Below are 17,496 nucleotides of genomic sequence, written 5' to 3'. Positions count from 1 at the left end.
ATCATACATTGTATTTAGTTGATGTATAAAATAATCATATATTATTGTTAATGTCATGAATGTGAAAAAAACTGATATAAAATAAAAAAAATAATTTAAAAAAAATGTTTTTGTTGTGTAACCCCTACAAATGTATGCACCAATTCTTCTCAAGTATGTGTTTGTATTGCAGCCTCTTCAACAAAATAGGATTGATTCAGTGATTGGTGTTTATTTAAGTCTATTAGCAAATATTTCATGCATATTTTGGAAGCCTTTTTACTAGTATTACAGCTGTTTATCTTGACCATATGTTGTTAAGTGTTGGTATACTGTGGATTTATTTATAGTTGTACATGTATATACAGATTTTTTCGTGGAATGTGGAATACCTTGCATTTTGGTGGATATGTGATTTTGCAAAAGTCTGAATAAAACTTTAGAGTTATTTGAATTTTGAACATTTTGATAAATTCATGGTTCACCTGTACAAACCCACAAAAATTGGTATCCAAGGAATAATAATGAATCCACAGTATCTATTTTTATTCCAGAAGGTAGATTTAGTCAGGCATAAAAAGAATGGTCAGAAAGAATATCAGACTTGATTGAGTAGAGCCTTTTACAATTGATTTTTACAGGCAGCCCATGGTTTCCCCTTTTAGTTTGCATGTATTTTGAATGGCAGCATAAGATTTCTCCTGTTGTAAAACATTTGTTAGGCACCAAAGGGTTATCCCTATTAGTTTGTGTGTTCTTTTGGGGTATTGAATTGTTTCTTCTTAAAGTTCATGTTTGGTGGTTTTTTTAGCAGGGATTATAGGTTTTGGTATTGATTTGAGTTGTAGGTTTGTCTTTGAGTTCTTAATTGTTATGTCATCATAAAATATCTGGATTTTAACATGTCCAGACTACAAACAGGAAGGAAACACTTGAGATGAATGATTCACTAATATCTGTGTCGGTACAATGTACATTCCAAGTCAGGAAACTCTTCAATGGTTGTCTTTTCTTGTATCAGTCTCTAAATGGTAGATCATTGTATATTTTGTCTCGACTCTCGGATGTAAGTTTAAACTTATTTGTTATTTTGCGCATTTTGTGTAGATTGTAAATCTGTGAATTTTGATGATTTAGAGCTATATATACATATATAATTTATTATAAAATGTCCTCTTTGTTGACCTCTTGATGTATATTTTGTGTTTCTTGGTTGCTGTCTCTTAGACATATATCAAACTTTTCACACCTTTAAAGCTGTATAAACTTTCTAAAATTCTTGTCATTTTAATTATTTACTCTGTGGAAGCTGCCTTAGAGATAAAGTACCTTGTTGTTTCTTTAAAACCTGATGTTAGGTTTTTGAGTACAAAATGTCATGTCTTGTAACAATAGTCATAAATCATTATATTGAATCAGAAATAAATGAGCAAAACCAAAACCCCATATATAGTAAGCAATAAAAGGCTGAGAAATTGCAAATGTCAAAGGAGGAAACTAATGGCCTTATTCATGTTCAAAACAATAAACGAAAACCAAATATGATATACAACAACATACAACAACCTTAGGCTTGATTTGTATTTCCTGAGAAAAAGCTAAAAAATGTCAAACAATACAATTATGTGAAATAAAACATAAGTATTTAGGTAACAGGATGAGGGAATGAGCAATGTATCAAAACACAACACATAGTTTAACATACTCAAATCAATACAAAAACTTCAGGAAGCTCAGAGAAAAAGCATTAAAATATAATGGGACAAACAGATGGGAACTAGTATAGCCCTCCTTCTGGAAGGGGGATTTAATTACATGATTCATGTTATCATTTATTCTATCCTTTCCAAAAGAATACTTTTCTTTGTGAATCCCTTGTTTAGTTCACAGTTATTAGAAACCAAATTGTTCATATAAAAAGAAGATGTGGTATGATTGCCAATGAGATAACTCTGCACAAGAGACCAAATGCCACAGAAATAACAAGCTATAGGTCAATGTACGGCCTTTATCAAAGCCAATATAGCATATTCAGCTACAAAAGGCCCAAAATCACAAATGTACAATTCTAAACAAGAAAATTAACAGCCAAATTCATGTACAAAAATATAAATGAAAAACAAATATGTAACTCATCAACAAATGACAACCACAGAATTACAGGTTCAGTCTACTTAACCATCTAACTATCTGCTGATGAATGAATAATCCGCCAATCCCTGGACAATTCCATCATTTAATTCAGCTATAAATTAAACAAACAGATAAAATAGAGAAACAATTATGTAGTTTGATAATATTTTATTTCAAATATACTTGATTGCACACAATTTCCAGTCATTTTCTATCATAAAAAATACACATTCATCATTCAATTTTAACCTTTAATATATGTGTACATAAATACACAAACATATGTGTACAGTGCCAGACTATTACAACTTAGAACATAGCCTTTTATTAAGTGATCTGCAATTTCATCATATCCACTTTACGCTATAATAAATCAATCATGAAATACTTTATTATATTAAGAAGGAAGTAATAATTACTATACTGAAGGAAGTCTAGATTTACAGAAAAACAATAATAAACAAATAAGTATATAAAGTTACTCAAGGAAGGAATACAAAATGGGATTTCCACTAAAAATATCTGGAGTACAGTAAAATCTGTCTATAAGGATAACCAGTCTATAATGATAACCTGTCTATACGGATAACCTGTAAAACCTGGCCTAAATAGTTTTCACCAATGTAAACTTTGTTTTCAAAACCACCGAAGAAAAACAGGAAAACCCCCAACAAAGCACAAATATTCAACCATAAAATATATGGGGAAAGGTTATGAATTGCTATAACTTAGATGTGCGTTTGCAATTAGAAAAAGCTCAGTGAATATAATGAAAGTTTTAGACCACTTCAGAATGATGTATTTACAAATGTAAGGAATTCTAAAATATATATCTCCTTATAATCATGTATAACAAAATAAATAATAACAATAACATGCATGGATTTCTTTTAAGATATCTTGTTCAAAGTAGATCTAGCAATCTGTATTGGGACTTCTACAACCTAATTCCATGGATTCAAATCCATTATTTCCACCTTAAGGTCCTTTGATGTTCCACATATTCATTTCTCATATATTGCTTTAATTATAATTTTTTTTGAGTGCAAAAATAAAAGTTTCCATTTATATTGCAAAACCTTGATCAATGATAAATACATGAATCATAGCCTGATTAATTTTTAAACGACCAGCATCATTTGATTACATCAAATCCAACTTTAATTTGAGAATGGACTTTAGGTCAAAGGGGAAAAGATTAACAATAAAGAACTAGGTAAATCTGAATCAATACTTTGGAAGGAAAAAAAAGTTTTTAAATTATTGGCAGAAAAACAGTTCTATGCTTTTTAAATATTTAAAAATATATATCTCAACAAGCAAACAATCAAAATTAGCAAGCAGATATATTTTATATTTCTTAATAGTGAAACAGGATTGCTTCCCTTTGGTAATAAGATTTAAACCAAAGAGCTAAAGAAGCAGAAGAGGTTAAATATCTAATAAAGATGCCTTATGAGTTGATAGAGATTTTTTCAGTCAGAAACATGCTCTTTTGTTCGGGAAAGTACAACAAAATAACCTGGGAATAACTATTTTAAAGCATTATAATAAACAATTTACAAAAAAATTGTGTAGTTATTTACACTCAGAACACATAAAGGTAAAAAAACAAAACAATTAGTGTGTATAACTAAAGGCATATTGTGTAAAATGACTAGAACGATCAGCAAAATAAAAAAAAACAACAAAAAATCTCAAGATAACTTTAAAAGTTTTAACATCATAAAGAAATCAACTCAATATTGTATAGTGTTGATTTATCTATATTCATGGGAACCAATGCTAAAATTTATTCATGGATTTTTATTTCCTTTCAATTAGAAAGAAAAGAACTAAGAATCACTAAATGCAATATTGATATCTAAAGATTGTTTTGTTGGTCAAATCCATATTTGAACTTCTTATATTAATTTGATTGAAGATTAAGATATGGGGTAAACAGAAATGAAACAGCTACCCAACAAAACATATAATCTAGTAAGACTTAGAGGATATCTTAGTATTTAACCAGCATTAATTTATTGAACACATAACTCTGGTTAACAATATTTTTGAACTGTCAGGAAATTTCTGAATATGTGTGATGCATTGATTACTTGTGGTTGATACAGAACTCATATTAATAAAAACATTCGGATAATGACCATGAGATCTTATTGTAAAACATCAGGGCGACCGGCAAGAACAAACTATTATAACAAACATAGCATCAAAATAAACACATACATGAAGCAGAATCGTTTTCATCACATGACTAATAAAATACTACAATACTATTGGTCAGTTGGTCAATACTGACCAGGAGTCGGATGGAATGATTACAGCTTGACTGGCTGGCAGACTATCTAGTGATCACATGATTTATTTACATAAAATGAATGAAATGTTACATCTACAAGTAAGGCCAGGATTTTTTTATTTGTTGGTTTACGGATCCGCCGACCCGATTTTGCCGATTTCGAGAATAAAAATAAAATCGAATTTTCAGGCTTTTTTTTATTCTCGCCGACCCTAACAAATGCATTTTCCCTGAAAAATAATTAAAATATCCTTTTTTTCTGAAATGAAATGCATTAATCACTAACAGAAAGTGAAGTGATGACACTTTCTGTTAAGTGATGACACTTTCTGTTGTGAAAAAATAAAACTTCCAGTTTACGTTTCTAAAAATAGACAAATCAATTATTAATGACCTTGAAATGTAGTTTGCGCAAATAATTTTGCGGAACGAAACCTGTGTTTAAACCAATTACACAATAAGTTCGTTTCCCTTATTTGTCATCAGTCCGTAAGATGCATGTTCTTATAGAAATAGACTTGTCCAAATGTGGACAGGTGGAAGTTCAAGACATCAAGTTAAAGTACTGAATTTTAACAAATCATTTGATATTTTCTTGTTTCATAGATATTAAAAAAATATCGCCCATTTGGATAAAAAACTGGAATGCATGACAACAGATTATTTAATCTGATATTCTCGTTTTTCCTGTGGAAAAGTCTATTACGTTTTTTCCACGTGTGTTGAAACATTTTGTACGACGTTTTTACTTTTTTTTTCTTCATCAGTTTTCGTGCTTATTATTTTTCACCAAGTTTTGATTAAAAGCTAAGTCAAATAACTGACGTGAATCTGTTTTTCTTGTTTGTGATTTAATTTCGTCTTTGTCCGTGTACCCCCCTTTTTTAACGGGAATTTATTAGACAATGGCATGCAATGTTTACAGCTGAGCAATAATATTTATCAAACTAAAATTCAAGAACGATGACAAAATAGTATGACAAACATATTATTAGAAAGATGAAACATATTTTTATTTTGCATATCAGTCTTCTGTCTTGAAAGATCTTTTTTTTTCTTTTTTTTCCGACCGACCGACCCGACTTTTTCATGTAGAAAATCAGTAAACCAACAAATTAAAAAACCGTGGCCTAATGATAAATGTATCTTATAAATACACCATAGGCAAAAGAAAATAAAGTTAATCTAATCCTGACAATATCATTGGTCAAGAAGTGGTCACATGATTTTAATGAGTAGTATTACCAAAACAAGTGCACCTTTAAGAATTGGAGTTCAAAAACAAAAATAATTTTTTATAGTTAAATTTAAATTCCATTATTTATTATGTCCAGCTTATCCAAATGCAATGAAAAAGTTAGTGACAAGGAATTTATATATCTCAACAAATTATGTAAATTAAACATTATGATATGATGTAAACAGATATTATGATATAACATGATAAACAGGTGCTCGATGATCAAAAAGTAAACATAACAATAATTATTGGTACACAAACATCATACAGCTACCAGCGCCACATTTAAGTAGAAATCACTTAGCACTAATGTTACACAACACACACATGTACACACAGTTTCTTTGATTATGAAATCTTCACAATACAATTAAACCTTTGTAATGACAGACAAGTGTATTGTATTTATCTGGCACAGTTTTGATGATTGCGACAGAGTTCCATTGTCTGTGTTGCATAATAATAAACATATTTGAAATAATTTCAATTGCATCATCAATATTCATGAGATCATGTTTCTTTAGTATAATATTCATATGTAACTTAAAAAAGTTTACATACGACTTTTGTTCTCGCTTTTATGTTGGAAACCATTGCAACTAATTTCCTACTTTTTGAACGTGTAACTTCCATCGACACACAGGCATCTTGGCTAGCACCAACTATTTAAGACTCTTTCATTTTAGTATCTGATTTTATATAGATTCAACATTGTTTCTGATTATTATTCTGACACAGGGTTTAATTCCATGGCAACTTGTTGCCAGAAATAATTCAGGAGGATTCCTTGAAAAACTAAACTTCAAGGTCATCAGAGTCGCCATGTATAAAAGTCTTAACCTTTTTTCTTAGGTCTTTTTACATTTGACACTTAATAGCAAATCTGTAATGCTACACAACATTACACCTTGAATCTCTGTTTATAAGCTTGTTCCACAGGAATATAATATTGTTATTATCATTGGCTGCAACTTTTTAAATTCAAAGTTCTGCTATAAACCAATGAGACAATTTGTTATGACAAACCAATGAAAAAGTGTGTTTCATACATTTGTAGCTAGTTTTGTTGTAGAAATATCAGCTGGAGGAAGTTGATATGGATCAGAATCTGAAGATTTGTTAAAGTCTGGTCGTGACCGGAATGTACTGGTTCCGTATTGATGTACACCATTATCCATTTGACTGAAAATCAAAAATAGAAAATTTAATATTTTTTGTGTTATGTAGTTGTAACATCAAATATGAAATTATATATAGATTCCATCACAGCAACAAGATATAATTTTCTACTCAAGATTAGATTTTCATACTCAAGTGTGTGGCTTGCCAAGCTTTTTAAATACAGGGTAGCTTAAATTTAACTGTTGAGATTGGAGAAATATTGTAAATACACAAGTTATAGTGGTGCAATCTGTTTCTGTAATGATTTTTATCATTCCTTTTCAAAGATTTGCAGAAAGTTGTATTCTTTATATATGACGTCATCAGCAATCTAGGTTATTAAAAAAACAGACCGCTTTGTCTTCAAAGTGGGGGTTAAAACAATTTATAAATAGCTTAGCAAAATAAAGGCTTCATAGCAAATGAAATGTGATTTCTTTTAAAATTAATATTTCAAAGGGCATAACTGTTTAAAAATTTTGATCAGCACTTATTGTTAATATAGCCGAGACATTGCTGATATAAGTCTATGAACAACTGTACATTAAGAGCGCTAATAAGAAAGGATGGATGCACTGACTGATGGAGGCCCAGTATTTCCAAGTCCCCCATAAAAAGTTGGTGCAAAGGACAACTACAACATCAACCCTGAAACATCATCTAAATATTCATCCTTATGGAACATATAACAAACTCTCTTTAACTGGGTATTGTTTCATCAGATCTATAAATAACTCACCTTTCCCCAGGTATTGTTTCATCAGATCTATGTATATAATCACTAAATAAATGTCCATTGTGGTTGTCATAACCATTGATGTAATTTTCTGATCTTAAAGTTCCATAACCACTTGTAACTTTTGATTCCTGAAAGATGCAATAGAATTATAATATTAAACTGATAATCAATTATGGTGTTTAACACCACAGTCAGCACACTTTGATATTTCATTGTAGACAATTTTTACTGTAGAAGGAAGCCAGAGAAAACCAGCGACCTAGGCATACTCGTAGCCAGGGTTTCGAAAATAGAGCAGGTTAATGCCTTTACAATGCAGCACTCCCATTCACAAAGTGGAAAGGGATTAATATTAGTTGCAATATCTTGTTTCCTTATCCACTATAAAAAAATATGTTTTAACTAATAAATGTTAGGAAAGGGGGATATCTCAACTTTAAATGTTATACTTACAGTGCCATTCATTTTACCATAAACTTCATCAAAATCAGTTGGGGGACAATGGAAATTGAGATCTTGGCGCCACTGGTCCATTAATGTACCTTTCTGGAATTCTGTTGGTGAGTCAGATTTCTCTCTCTTTTTTATTTCTGTATTACTATCTGTTTCTGCATAGGATTCTACAATGAAAAGGGAAATAATTTCTATTAGATTGAGTGTGTGTGTGTGTTTGTGATTAACAAGTCTATACAAATTTGATTCAACTTGATAAACAACATTGCTGATATAGCCTTTGATAAAAATTTCATAAAAATCTGGCAAGATTTGAACACATGAGAGTTCTAACAATATCATTTTCAATATAAGAAGTTTCCAAGGGGTATAACTCATCTAATAACTTTTTTACAAGTAATTGATTGGCACTGATTTTCAAGCTCTTGGAAGACATTCCAAAAATAAACCTGTGGTATAAGTTTTATAAAAATCTGGCTAGAATTGTTAACGTGAAAGCGCCAAAAAGGCTAGACTGACAGATGCCCGATGTTAAAAGGGGGTCTCATTGGGGGTTCTGATCCCAGATCCTGCTTACTGTTTTATCAGATTCCTGTATCTCACTAACACTATGTACGTAAGCAATTCTCATTTTTTTGTTATTTCACGTGTCTCTCTAGACTTCATTTCCTGTTTTCACAGCACAATAACTTGTATTTCACATGTCAGGCTTATAAAAAAATTGGTAATCCAGCATCACGCTTAGACCCAAATGAGACCCACTTATTATGTCCCCTGCAATGTGTTGCCCCAGGGACAAAAAAGTAGCAGATCTAGAGGCTGACCACTATAACTTACTCACCGTTATCTGAACCTTTGTATCGATGGTATAACACACAAGCTATAGCAATGATAAATATAACAGCCACACCACCAATAACTCCGCCTACTATGTATGACAAAGCAAGGATTTCTACAAAAACACATTCAAAATTAAATCTGGTAAATCATTAGATATACATATGTATTAACATTTAGGAAAACAAGTAATACCTTTCTGATTAAGAGTTATTAATATTTATTGACTGTCTTGATCAATGATGCTAAATATCATATTTGTTTTGGTTCATTTATTTGTAAATTAGGCTGTTTTCTCTGAATTGTTTTGCATTTGCTTTTTCTGTGCCCTTTTATAGCTGACTATGTGGTACGAGTTTGCTGATTGTTGAAGGCAGTACAGTTATCTGCAGTTGTTAACTCCTATGTCAACTGGTCACTGGTGGACAGTTGTCTCATTGGCAATCATTTCACATCTTCGTAATTTTACAATGACAATAACTTAAGATACATGTATCTATCTTTCTGATTGAGAGTTATCTACCTTTTTGATTAAGATTTATCTACCTTTCTGATTGAGAGTTATCTACCTTTCTGATGAAGAGTTATCTACCTTTCTAATTAAGAGTTATCTACCTTTCTGATTGAGAGTAATAGCCATGAAATCCAGTCCCATACTGTTAACCACTGTACAATTATAAACTCCAAAGTCATCATCATCTGAATCCTGTACGTGTAATGTATTTATAACACCATCTGGTTTCCGTGTTTCTGAGAACGAGTATCGTTCTGACGAAGCAAAGTCTATCTCTTTTCCATTACGTATCCATATAACCTCGTCTGCATTAGGAACAGATCTTGCTTTACACTCTATGTCTGCTGTTGATCCCTTTGCAGCGTACTGTATCTTAGAACTGGTTATCTTTGGTTGATCTAAAACAACATCATCTTACATAAATTATATAGTTCTACTATTTGATAGTACATCATGGAACACCCAGAAAATATTCAATATATTTGGAAATGACTTCTAACTGCATCATTTCTGATATCCATATCATACACACAGAAAAAGTAAAATACTCTTATTGATATGGGAGAGAAATAATCCCCTTTAGTTAAGGATTAAAAATCAAATTAAAAGTTAACAAACCTTCAAATCAAGAGGTAATTTTTGATATTGTTGGTAAATTCCTGTCTCACTTACTGCAATATACTGTTACAGTAACTTGTTTTGTTTTTTTGCTGTATTGTTTTCTTGAAAACAGAATATTATTACACAAACTTAAAACTGAAAATTAATGGAATGTCACTTCACCCTTCTCTCTCATAGAAAAAGAAGTCACTTTTCCCACTCAAAAATACTAGATCAGGCCTAAGAACAAACCTTTTCTCATGAGGTAAATTTCTGCATCAATTGGAGCAAACCCAGCATTAATGGATGAAGCTGTACATTTATATAGCCCTAGATCATGGTCTTGTATGTTATGTACAGTGTACTGTCTCTCTGTACTCAAGGCATCAGGGTAACTCCCACGTCGCCATATAATACTGGGTAAAGGGTTGCCGTCTGCTTCACAGGTCAAGGTCACTGATGTTTCAAGGTCAACAGGTATATGGCTATTTAGGTTGACAAACTTAGGACCATCTACAGAATAAATAAATAAGATTAAACTAACACTGGTAATTTATTAATATTTGTGACATGAACAATTTTTTTCCTGTGAAAGGGAAAACCAGAAATTAAAATACCCAGCAAAAACTAAATATTAGCTTGATAAATATAAATGATAAAACTATGAAATACCCTTGAAGAAGCTGATTTTTCATCCAGCATACAATTATGTTCTACTTTTGTAGAAATAAATGTCACAACTGGTTGCTGCATTTAATATTAGTTTTTGGAAGCTAACTTACAGATTTATATAGATAGATAATGACAGTTGTCATTGGAAAACCTGTTTCATACTTCTAATTCACAAAGATTCTTACATTCTATATCTAGTGTGGTGGTTGCCCTAGAAACACAGATAGCACTTACATTCTATATCTAGTGTGGTGGTTGCCCTAGAAACACCGATAGCACTTACATTCTATATCTAGTGTGGTTGTTACCCTAGAAACACCGATAGCACTTACATTCTATATCTAGTGTGGTAGTTGCCTTAGAAACACCAATAGCATTCTCTCCCTCACACATCAGTATACTACGATGATCATCTCGGTTTAGGTTGGCAATGTCCAACGTAAACTTTGATTCACCGGGGATAAACTCTCCGTCTTTATACCATCTACAAAATATACAGACAGATTATAAAGAACCTATCACAATATAAATTTTACAAAGAGAATGATCTTACTCTTAACCTATTGTGAATGTCCAGCTTTCTGGTTATTAGAAAATAACAAGTAGAAAGGTGGCACTGCCAAACCATGCTTCTAAAACTACACATTGATGGATCAACACATAACAGTCAACATTGATGAAAAATAAACTAGGGCTATAATCATCAGATAAATATTTTTGAGTACGCCTTAAAAACTATACTTACTTCCAAGTGATTTGTGAAGGATTTGCTTTAGCATCACATGTAAATCTAACGTAGTCATGTTCTCGTAGCTTTCGTGTAATATTAACTTTCAGGGTAATACTAGGCTTAACTGTAAGAGATAAAAGGCATATATTTATAGTGGTTTGCCTTATGTTATTTGTCAGTCTTTGAAAATTACCTGTATACAAAATGTCCTACTGTAAACCAGATATTAGAGACAGGACCTACAACAACTTAACTGACTAGACTTGAGTGAAACAGGGCTTAATGAGACTTAAATGGAGTCAAAATGAATAAATACCATGAGACATTGGTCCATAACAACTTTAGACGACCAACCTGTCATTTGTTTCTGACCTAAGAATCTATCAAATTATAGCATGGCTCTGGACTTTTGCAGACTTAAGAACACTATTTAAGGTGGTTTATTAAATCAATTATCTCTTCAATTATACAAAGGAGTGGTTTCAATTGCTTAGCTCCTTCTTGGCATTTAGATAAGAATAACAGAGTTTTGTTCTCAACCTTAACAATCCAAGTAATGTGGAAAGGGAGATAACCACAATATGGTTCAGGTTTTAATGTAATATTTATTGAAATATTTCTCTCTCTTTCTTCCGGTAGGTGTATATTTACTTATTGATACAATCCGGTTTGTAATCATACCCTCAAGGTGCCCTTTATATGTCCAAACACCAATATATACAAATGTAAGAACTACATGACAATGCAGTGTATAGTCAATACATTTGATCATTTAGGGAATCTTTGAAGCATGACTGGAGCATCCCCCCCTTTTAAGCAAATTTCTGGATCCACTACTGCCAATTTATTTCCTGATATTTAATGCATAAAATATTAAGTAAGAGTTAAATGATAATCGATGCAGGGTGCCAACATGGATTGTTTTTTAACATTTAGAGAAGCGAGTCTGACATTTGTGAAGCAGGTGCTTGTTTCTATAACAGGAAGCTCGTGATGATAGCTATCCTGTCATAAAACAGATAAAGGTCATTAAATGTGTCAATAAAAACTAATTTTCAACCATTAAACTTGACACCTAATAAATTCTCATCATAAGTTTTTATATCTTAATAGAAATAAGCTCTGTATTTAATTTTTTTAATTTATAGAATGATTTTAATGTTAATATAACTGTTTCTAAAGTTCTATGGTTTTAACAACAGAGGAGAACAGGTGAAATTGAATGAAAACACAGTATGTGGCTTCAATTTTCTGTCTATAAATTTGTATCGGTTTGTGCATTTTTCATTTTCACGTTTAAATCTGGTTTTGTACATTCCTTTATTTTGCACTAAATCATTTCTTCATTAAAATATCCAACATTTCAAATATTCCTTTCATTCATATTTCAAAGATAAATGTAAGGTTCCTTACAGTTGCCATTTTCTCTGGCTTAAGAATATCAGACTTTGACCATATCTAATTCAAGAGTTCATGTAAGAATTGAAAGTCCATTTTGTGATTTCAAGCAAAATGCATGAAAGTGATTTAGTTCACAAAGATGCAACTTTTAGGAGATTGTTTTATATTGATTTGGGATTTAAAGGGAGATAACTCATACATACATTGTACATCTAAAGTAGCCAGTGCTTTCAATGGTTGAATTTGTACTGCATTAGCCGCCCGACATTCTATTCTCTTCCCATGATCCTCTTCTGTAGGAATAATGGTCACATGACTGATAGTTGTCTCCCTTTTGTCTTTAACACCGTTTCTATCAGTCACACTGAACACTTTATCAACAATTCGTACAGAATCTTTATACCATGTGATCTCTGCTCCTGGCTTGCCATTGGCTGAGGTACAAGATAAATTCTTATGCTCCCCTAATGTAACTTTCTGTAAACTTCCCCCTTGTATCACTGGAGGATCTGGTCTTACTGTAAAATAATTATGTAACTTTTCAAACTTATATTAAGATTTTATTGAGAGAGTAAATGCTTCTACTGAAATCTTTAATAGTAAACATACATAACATAACCATTTACCGTAGGCAGGATTTCAGTGGCTCCTAAACAAATATGTACCGGTATATTACTAAGGGACTATCACAATTTCTGTCAAACCTTACAATCTTAATTCACAGAAGCGAGAGTAACTTTATAATTCATAATCATATTGTTTACATACCTAACACATTTAGAGTAACTGGTGGATCAGTTTTAATACTAAGATCTGACTGTGTCCGTAGAACAAAGCATATATATTCACCATCGTCCTTTAATTGTACATCCGTTATTTTTAAACTGAATTCCTCTGAAAATATAAATAACAACTGTGAAAAGAATCAAGTTCAAAATCTACAAAGTGTTAAAAAGTTGGAAAAGTTTTATTTCAGAGTTTACCTGTTAAAGACGTTTAACTGTTTTGGTCGACTTGCAGATGTTCCATATAAGGTGTTGACAAAATAATAGAAATCTCTATTTAAAAAAAAATATTCCTCAAAACAGGCATTCAAAGAATATAAAATGGTGTTTCAACTCATGTTTAACATTTCAAACCATGATATAAGGGTTTCTTGACACTCAATTTGGAACCAAAAACTGAACTGAATAAGATTTATTCTCCTTTTTGGGAAGAATACTGATATAAATAATGGTTTGCTGTTGTGTCATGAGTGTGTAGAGCAATGGTGAGAAGTTAAAAAAACACACAAAATAATGCTCAACTTTGTTTGAATACTGAGCTTCATTATTGCTAAGCAGTTCTACATACCAGGAAAGGACTTCCAGAAACGATTTTCATGAAAGGTATATGAGGAAAAATAGTTTCACAACATATTAAGGTGATGCATTAGGTTCTTTTGTGCTTAAAGTTCTCTGAGGGAGGGAGTCGTTTTGGAGTTTGCAGATATAAACTTGCAATGCTGGTTTTTTGTCAGATTCTCAATTAATTCATAACTCTTTTTATTCCTACTTATTATTATAAATTCTTACAGATTTCTTTGATAATCTATTATTTGAGTTTTATTAATACACCACAAACTTCTCCCGTCTGACATAAGTCAGGTACCTGACAGACATAATTTGTTTTGTATCACTTTTGATTCTTATAAAAACAAACTTCTGAAGTAAAACACAAGTTCAACGTCCAGAATAAGTCATTACTGTTTATACAGAATTCATGCAACTTTCACTTCAATCTAATGTTTTCAGACAAGTACACTACTGTTTGTACCTAAGATACTTGTAACAAGTTGGTCAGTTACCCAAGACCATAATACTTACATGATATGATGTGTCTTAAATCTGCTTTCTAAGAACTTACACTCATGAGTAATACACTTTACAAACAGGTAAAAATAAAAATAAAATAATTTGGCTTAATACTACTTTTGAAGCAAATGTCTTTAAAATATCAAATATCATGACATGATTGTTTCCAAATATTGTATACTGTGGATTCATTATTATTCGTAGGATACCAATTTTAGTGGATTTCGTGGGTACAGCAAAACCATGAAATTGAATGTTCAACGAATACAAACTTTTATATAGGTTTATATATACAGACTCTGCAAAACCACGAAATTAAATATCCAAGAACATTCAAGATTTTTTTAATCCACGAAAATAAATGAATCCAAAGTATTTTTTCTAGCTTATTATTACTTTTCAACGAAATTTTGGAATTGTAATGACAACTTTTTCAGGGTTTTGTTAATATAAAACTAACCAGCCCTCTTTTTTAATTAACAAAGAAATAAAATGTATCTTACCAAGGACCCCATTACGTCCACCGATGACTGAGTATCGGTCATACCCTGAATAATCTCTGTCTGATCCGAGGGATAATCCGTCATGCATCCATTGAACCTCCCCAGCTTTGTTCTGTATCACACATTTAAATATCACTGTACTGTTCACAGTAGCATTGTGGCTCCGAGGTTGTTCAAAGAATGTCTGTACTGATAATACTGAAAAAGACAAGCAAGTGACTATACAGTTAATAATGTTAAATTTATCTGTTAAAACACCAAACAAACAACCTACAAAATCTATGCTGTGCTGCTTTATAAATTGTTCATATAGTTAATATATTTTACTAATATATACCAAAATTTTGCTCCTTTAATAACCCAGTATTGGAACATGTGGTATAATTGCTTAAGAGTAGTAGGTTCCAAGTTCAGAATAACTGGTGCTATAATATCCGTGGGCTCATAGCTCTTGAGAACTTATACTATAATTCCCCACAATCTAGTAGGCTCCAGGTTATTGAAATCTTGGACTATGATTCTTTACCGTTAAGTAGGTTTGAAGGTCAGACGAAAATGAAGAACATGTGCTATAATTGCTTTATATACTAGAAGTTCTAAGTTCAGAAGAACTGGTGCTGTTATTGCTAAGATCCGTGGCCTCCTAGCTCTGGAGAACTTGTACTTTACCAGGTAATTCCCCACAGTCAAGTAAGCTCCAAGTTCTGAAGTAAATGTACTATTATAGTACAAGTCTATAGATAAAACCATCATATTTATAATTTCCTTTGACTAGTAGGTTCCAAGCTCTGAAGAAGCTTGCTGTACTGTTGCTAGATTACTCAGTAAATGTACTATTACAGTACAAGTCTATAGATAAAACCATTGTATTTATAATTTCCTTTTGACTAGTAGGTTCTAAGCTCTGAAGAAGACCTTGCAGTACTGTTGCTAGATTGCTCAGTAAATGTACTATTACAGTACAAGTCTAAAGATAAAACCATTGTATTTATAATTTCCTTTGAAGCTATCATATCCCCCTTATAAATCATATTTATGGGTTACAGTGATGACAAAACCAAAACTTACACATCGGTTTCCTTCCCCCAGAACAAAGGGAGGTAATATATTGGTATACATTTGACTGAACATCAAGGATGATAACAATCACTTTGGAATTATGAACATTTCAAAAAGAAAATTACTCAAGACTTTTATTATCATTAGTCTGTAGTTATTGTTTTAGAAAATTACGCTACCAAATCTTTTGCAATAATAAACTTGGGATATGATTATTTACTAGTGATTCTTTCTATACACGCCAAACACACCAAACACACCAACAGACTCCTTTGAAAATACCACTACAAAAACAGTAACATACATCACATGGTACAGAATAATTACACAGAAAGCCAGAATTGATGCTTGAAATCTTTTCAGATGAAAAACTTTAAATAAATATGTTAGTACAGCTTTCAAAAAAGAGCAAAAAGCAGAAACCATTTCTTGAAATGATTAAAGTTTAGTGCAGATTTATAAAATTAAACATCACAATCTCTACCAAAAGCCCTTACTGACTAAACATATTGTTATTATCCTGCGATACTGTTAGGAAGAAAATAAAGATGGTATGATATAAGATTTAATACCTGATTTTATCTAAGAAACAGATTGTTCCTCTCTAACTTAATGTTTCTATTCAATGACTTTTACTGGCTATAAAAAGATCAAACTTGTAAACTCACAGTATATACTCAATAAATTACTGTTTATAAACAGTCTGGTATGTAAAGTTAGTGTACCCATAGAAATCTTGCAGATTGCAAGGAAAATCTGGAAAAAATCACTTTCTCAAAATGTTTCAAACAGGTTAGACTCCAAGCAAGAGTGTTAAGTTGTTAATCTAGCCTAAAATCTTTTGTACTTGAAGGAAACCACTCTAGGGAATAGGGCTGTGCTAAAATGTTTAGAATAGAATAAATAAATTAAAAGAACAAAATTTGACAGGGGGAGGTAATCTGTATAGTTGTATTTTTCAATATAAAAAAGTGACTTTATTAAACCTTTTCTTACATTAGTTATGGAGATATAATTAAAATATCAGAAAGTGAGCAGAGAAGAATATTGTAGGAATCCCTAGTGTTGCCACTCCTACATCAAACATATACAGTTTGTAAAGTAACTGTGTCATCAGTTTTGTTTTGAGTTGTTTGTTCAGTACTATTAGGTGTGAGAATGAAGAATATTTTTATTTTTTATTACATCAAACCTAGTGTTTAAAATCTCAGCCATTTTACTTACAAATTACTGACTTCTCTTTCATACTGTTAGTTTATACTTCAACACAGCATGATACCAGAATGAGAAGATTCTTCAATGCTTGGGAAAATATTTAAA

At 31.5% G+C, this 17,496-nt stretch overlaps 1 protein-coding gene across 5 annotated transcripts in view; it reads right to left on the bottom strand.

Annotated features, from left to right (window-relative positions):
- Window positions 1-5,550: 5,550 nt before the first annotated feature.
- Window positions 5,551-17,496, bottom strand: part of LOC134720549 (irregular chiasm C-roughest protein-like) — a 51,405-nt gene continuing 39,459 nt past the window's right edge. For all 5 annotated transcript variants that reach the window (XM_063582865.1, XM_063582867.1, XM_063582863.1 and 2 more), the window contains 11 exons: window positions 15,118-15,315; window positions 13,530-13,655; window positions 12,965-13,279; window positions 11,376-11,484; window positions 10,963-11,114; window positions 10,211-10,471; window positions 9,460-9,756; window positions 8,849-8,959; window positions 8,008-8,174; window positions 7,555-7,682; window positions 5,551-6,836 (listed from right to left, as the gene is read on the bottom strand). In XM_063582865.1, the coding sequence (XP_063438935.1) occupies window positions 6,698-6,836; window positions 7,555-7,682; window positions 8,008-8,174; window positions 8,849-8,959; window positions 9,460-9,756; window positions 10,211-10,471; window positions 10,963-11,114; window positions 11,376-11,484; window positions 12,965-13,279; window positions 13,530-13,655; window positions 15,118-15,315 (2,003 nt within the window). In that variant the 3' untranslated portion in view covers window positions 5,551-6,697. The remainder of the gene's footprint in view (window positions 6,837-7,554; window positions 7,683-8,007; window positions 8,175-8,848; window positions 8,960-9,459; window positions 9,757-10,210; window positions 10,472-10,962; window positions 11,115-11,375; window positions 11,485-12,964; window positions 13,280-13,529; window positions 13,656-15,117; window positions 15,316-17,496) is intronic.

Source organism: Mytilus trossulus, chromosome 6, assembly GCF_036588685.1.
Source record: "Mytilus trossulus isolate FHL-02 chromosome 6, PNRI_Mtr1.1.1.hap1, whole genome shotgun sequence".
Classification (NCBI taxonomy): domain Eukaryota; kingdom Metazoa; phylum Mollusca; class Bivalvia; order Mytilida; family Mytilidae; genus Mytilus; species Mytilus trossulus.
This window is presented reverse-complemented; position numbering and strand designations above follow the sequence as displayed.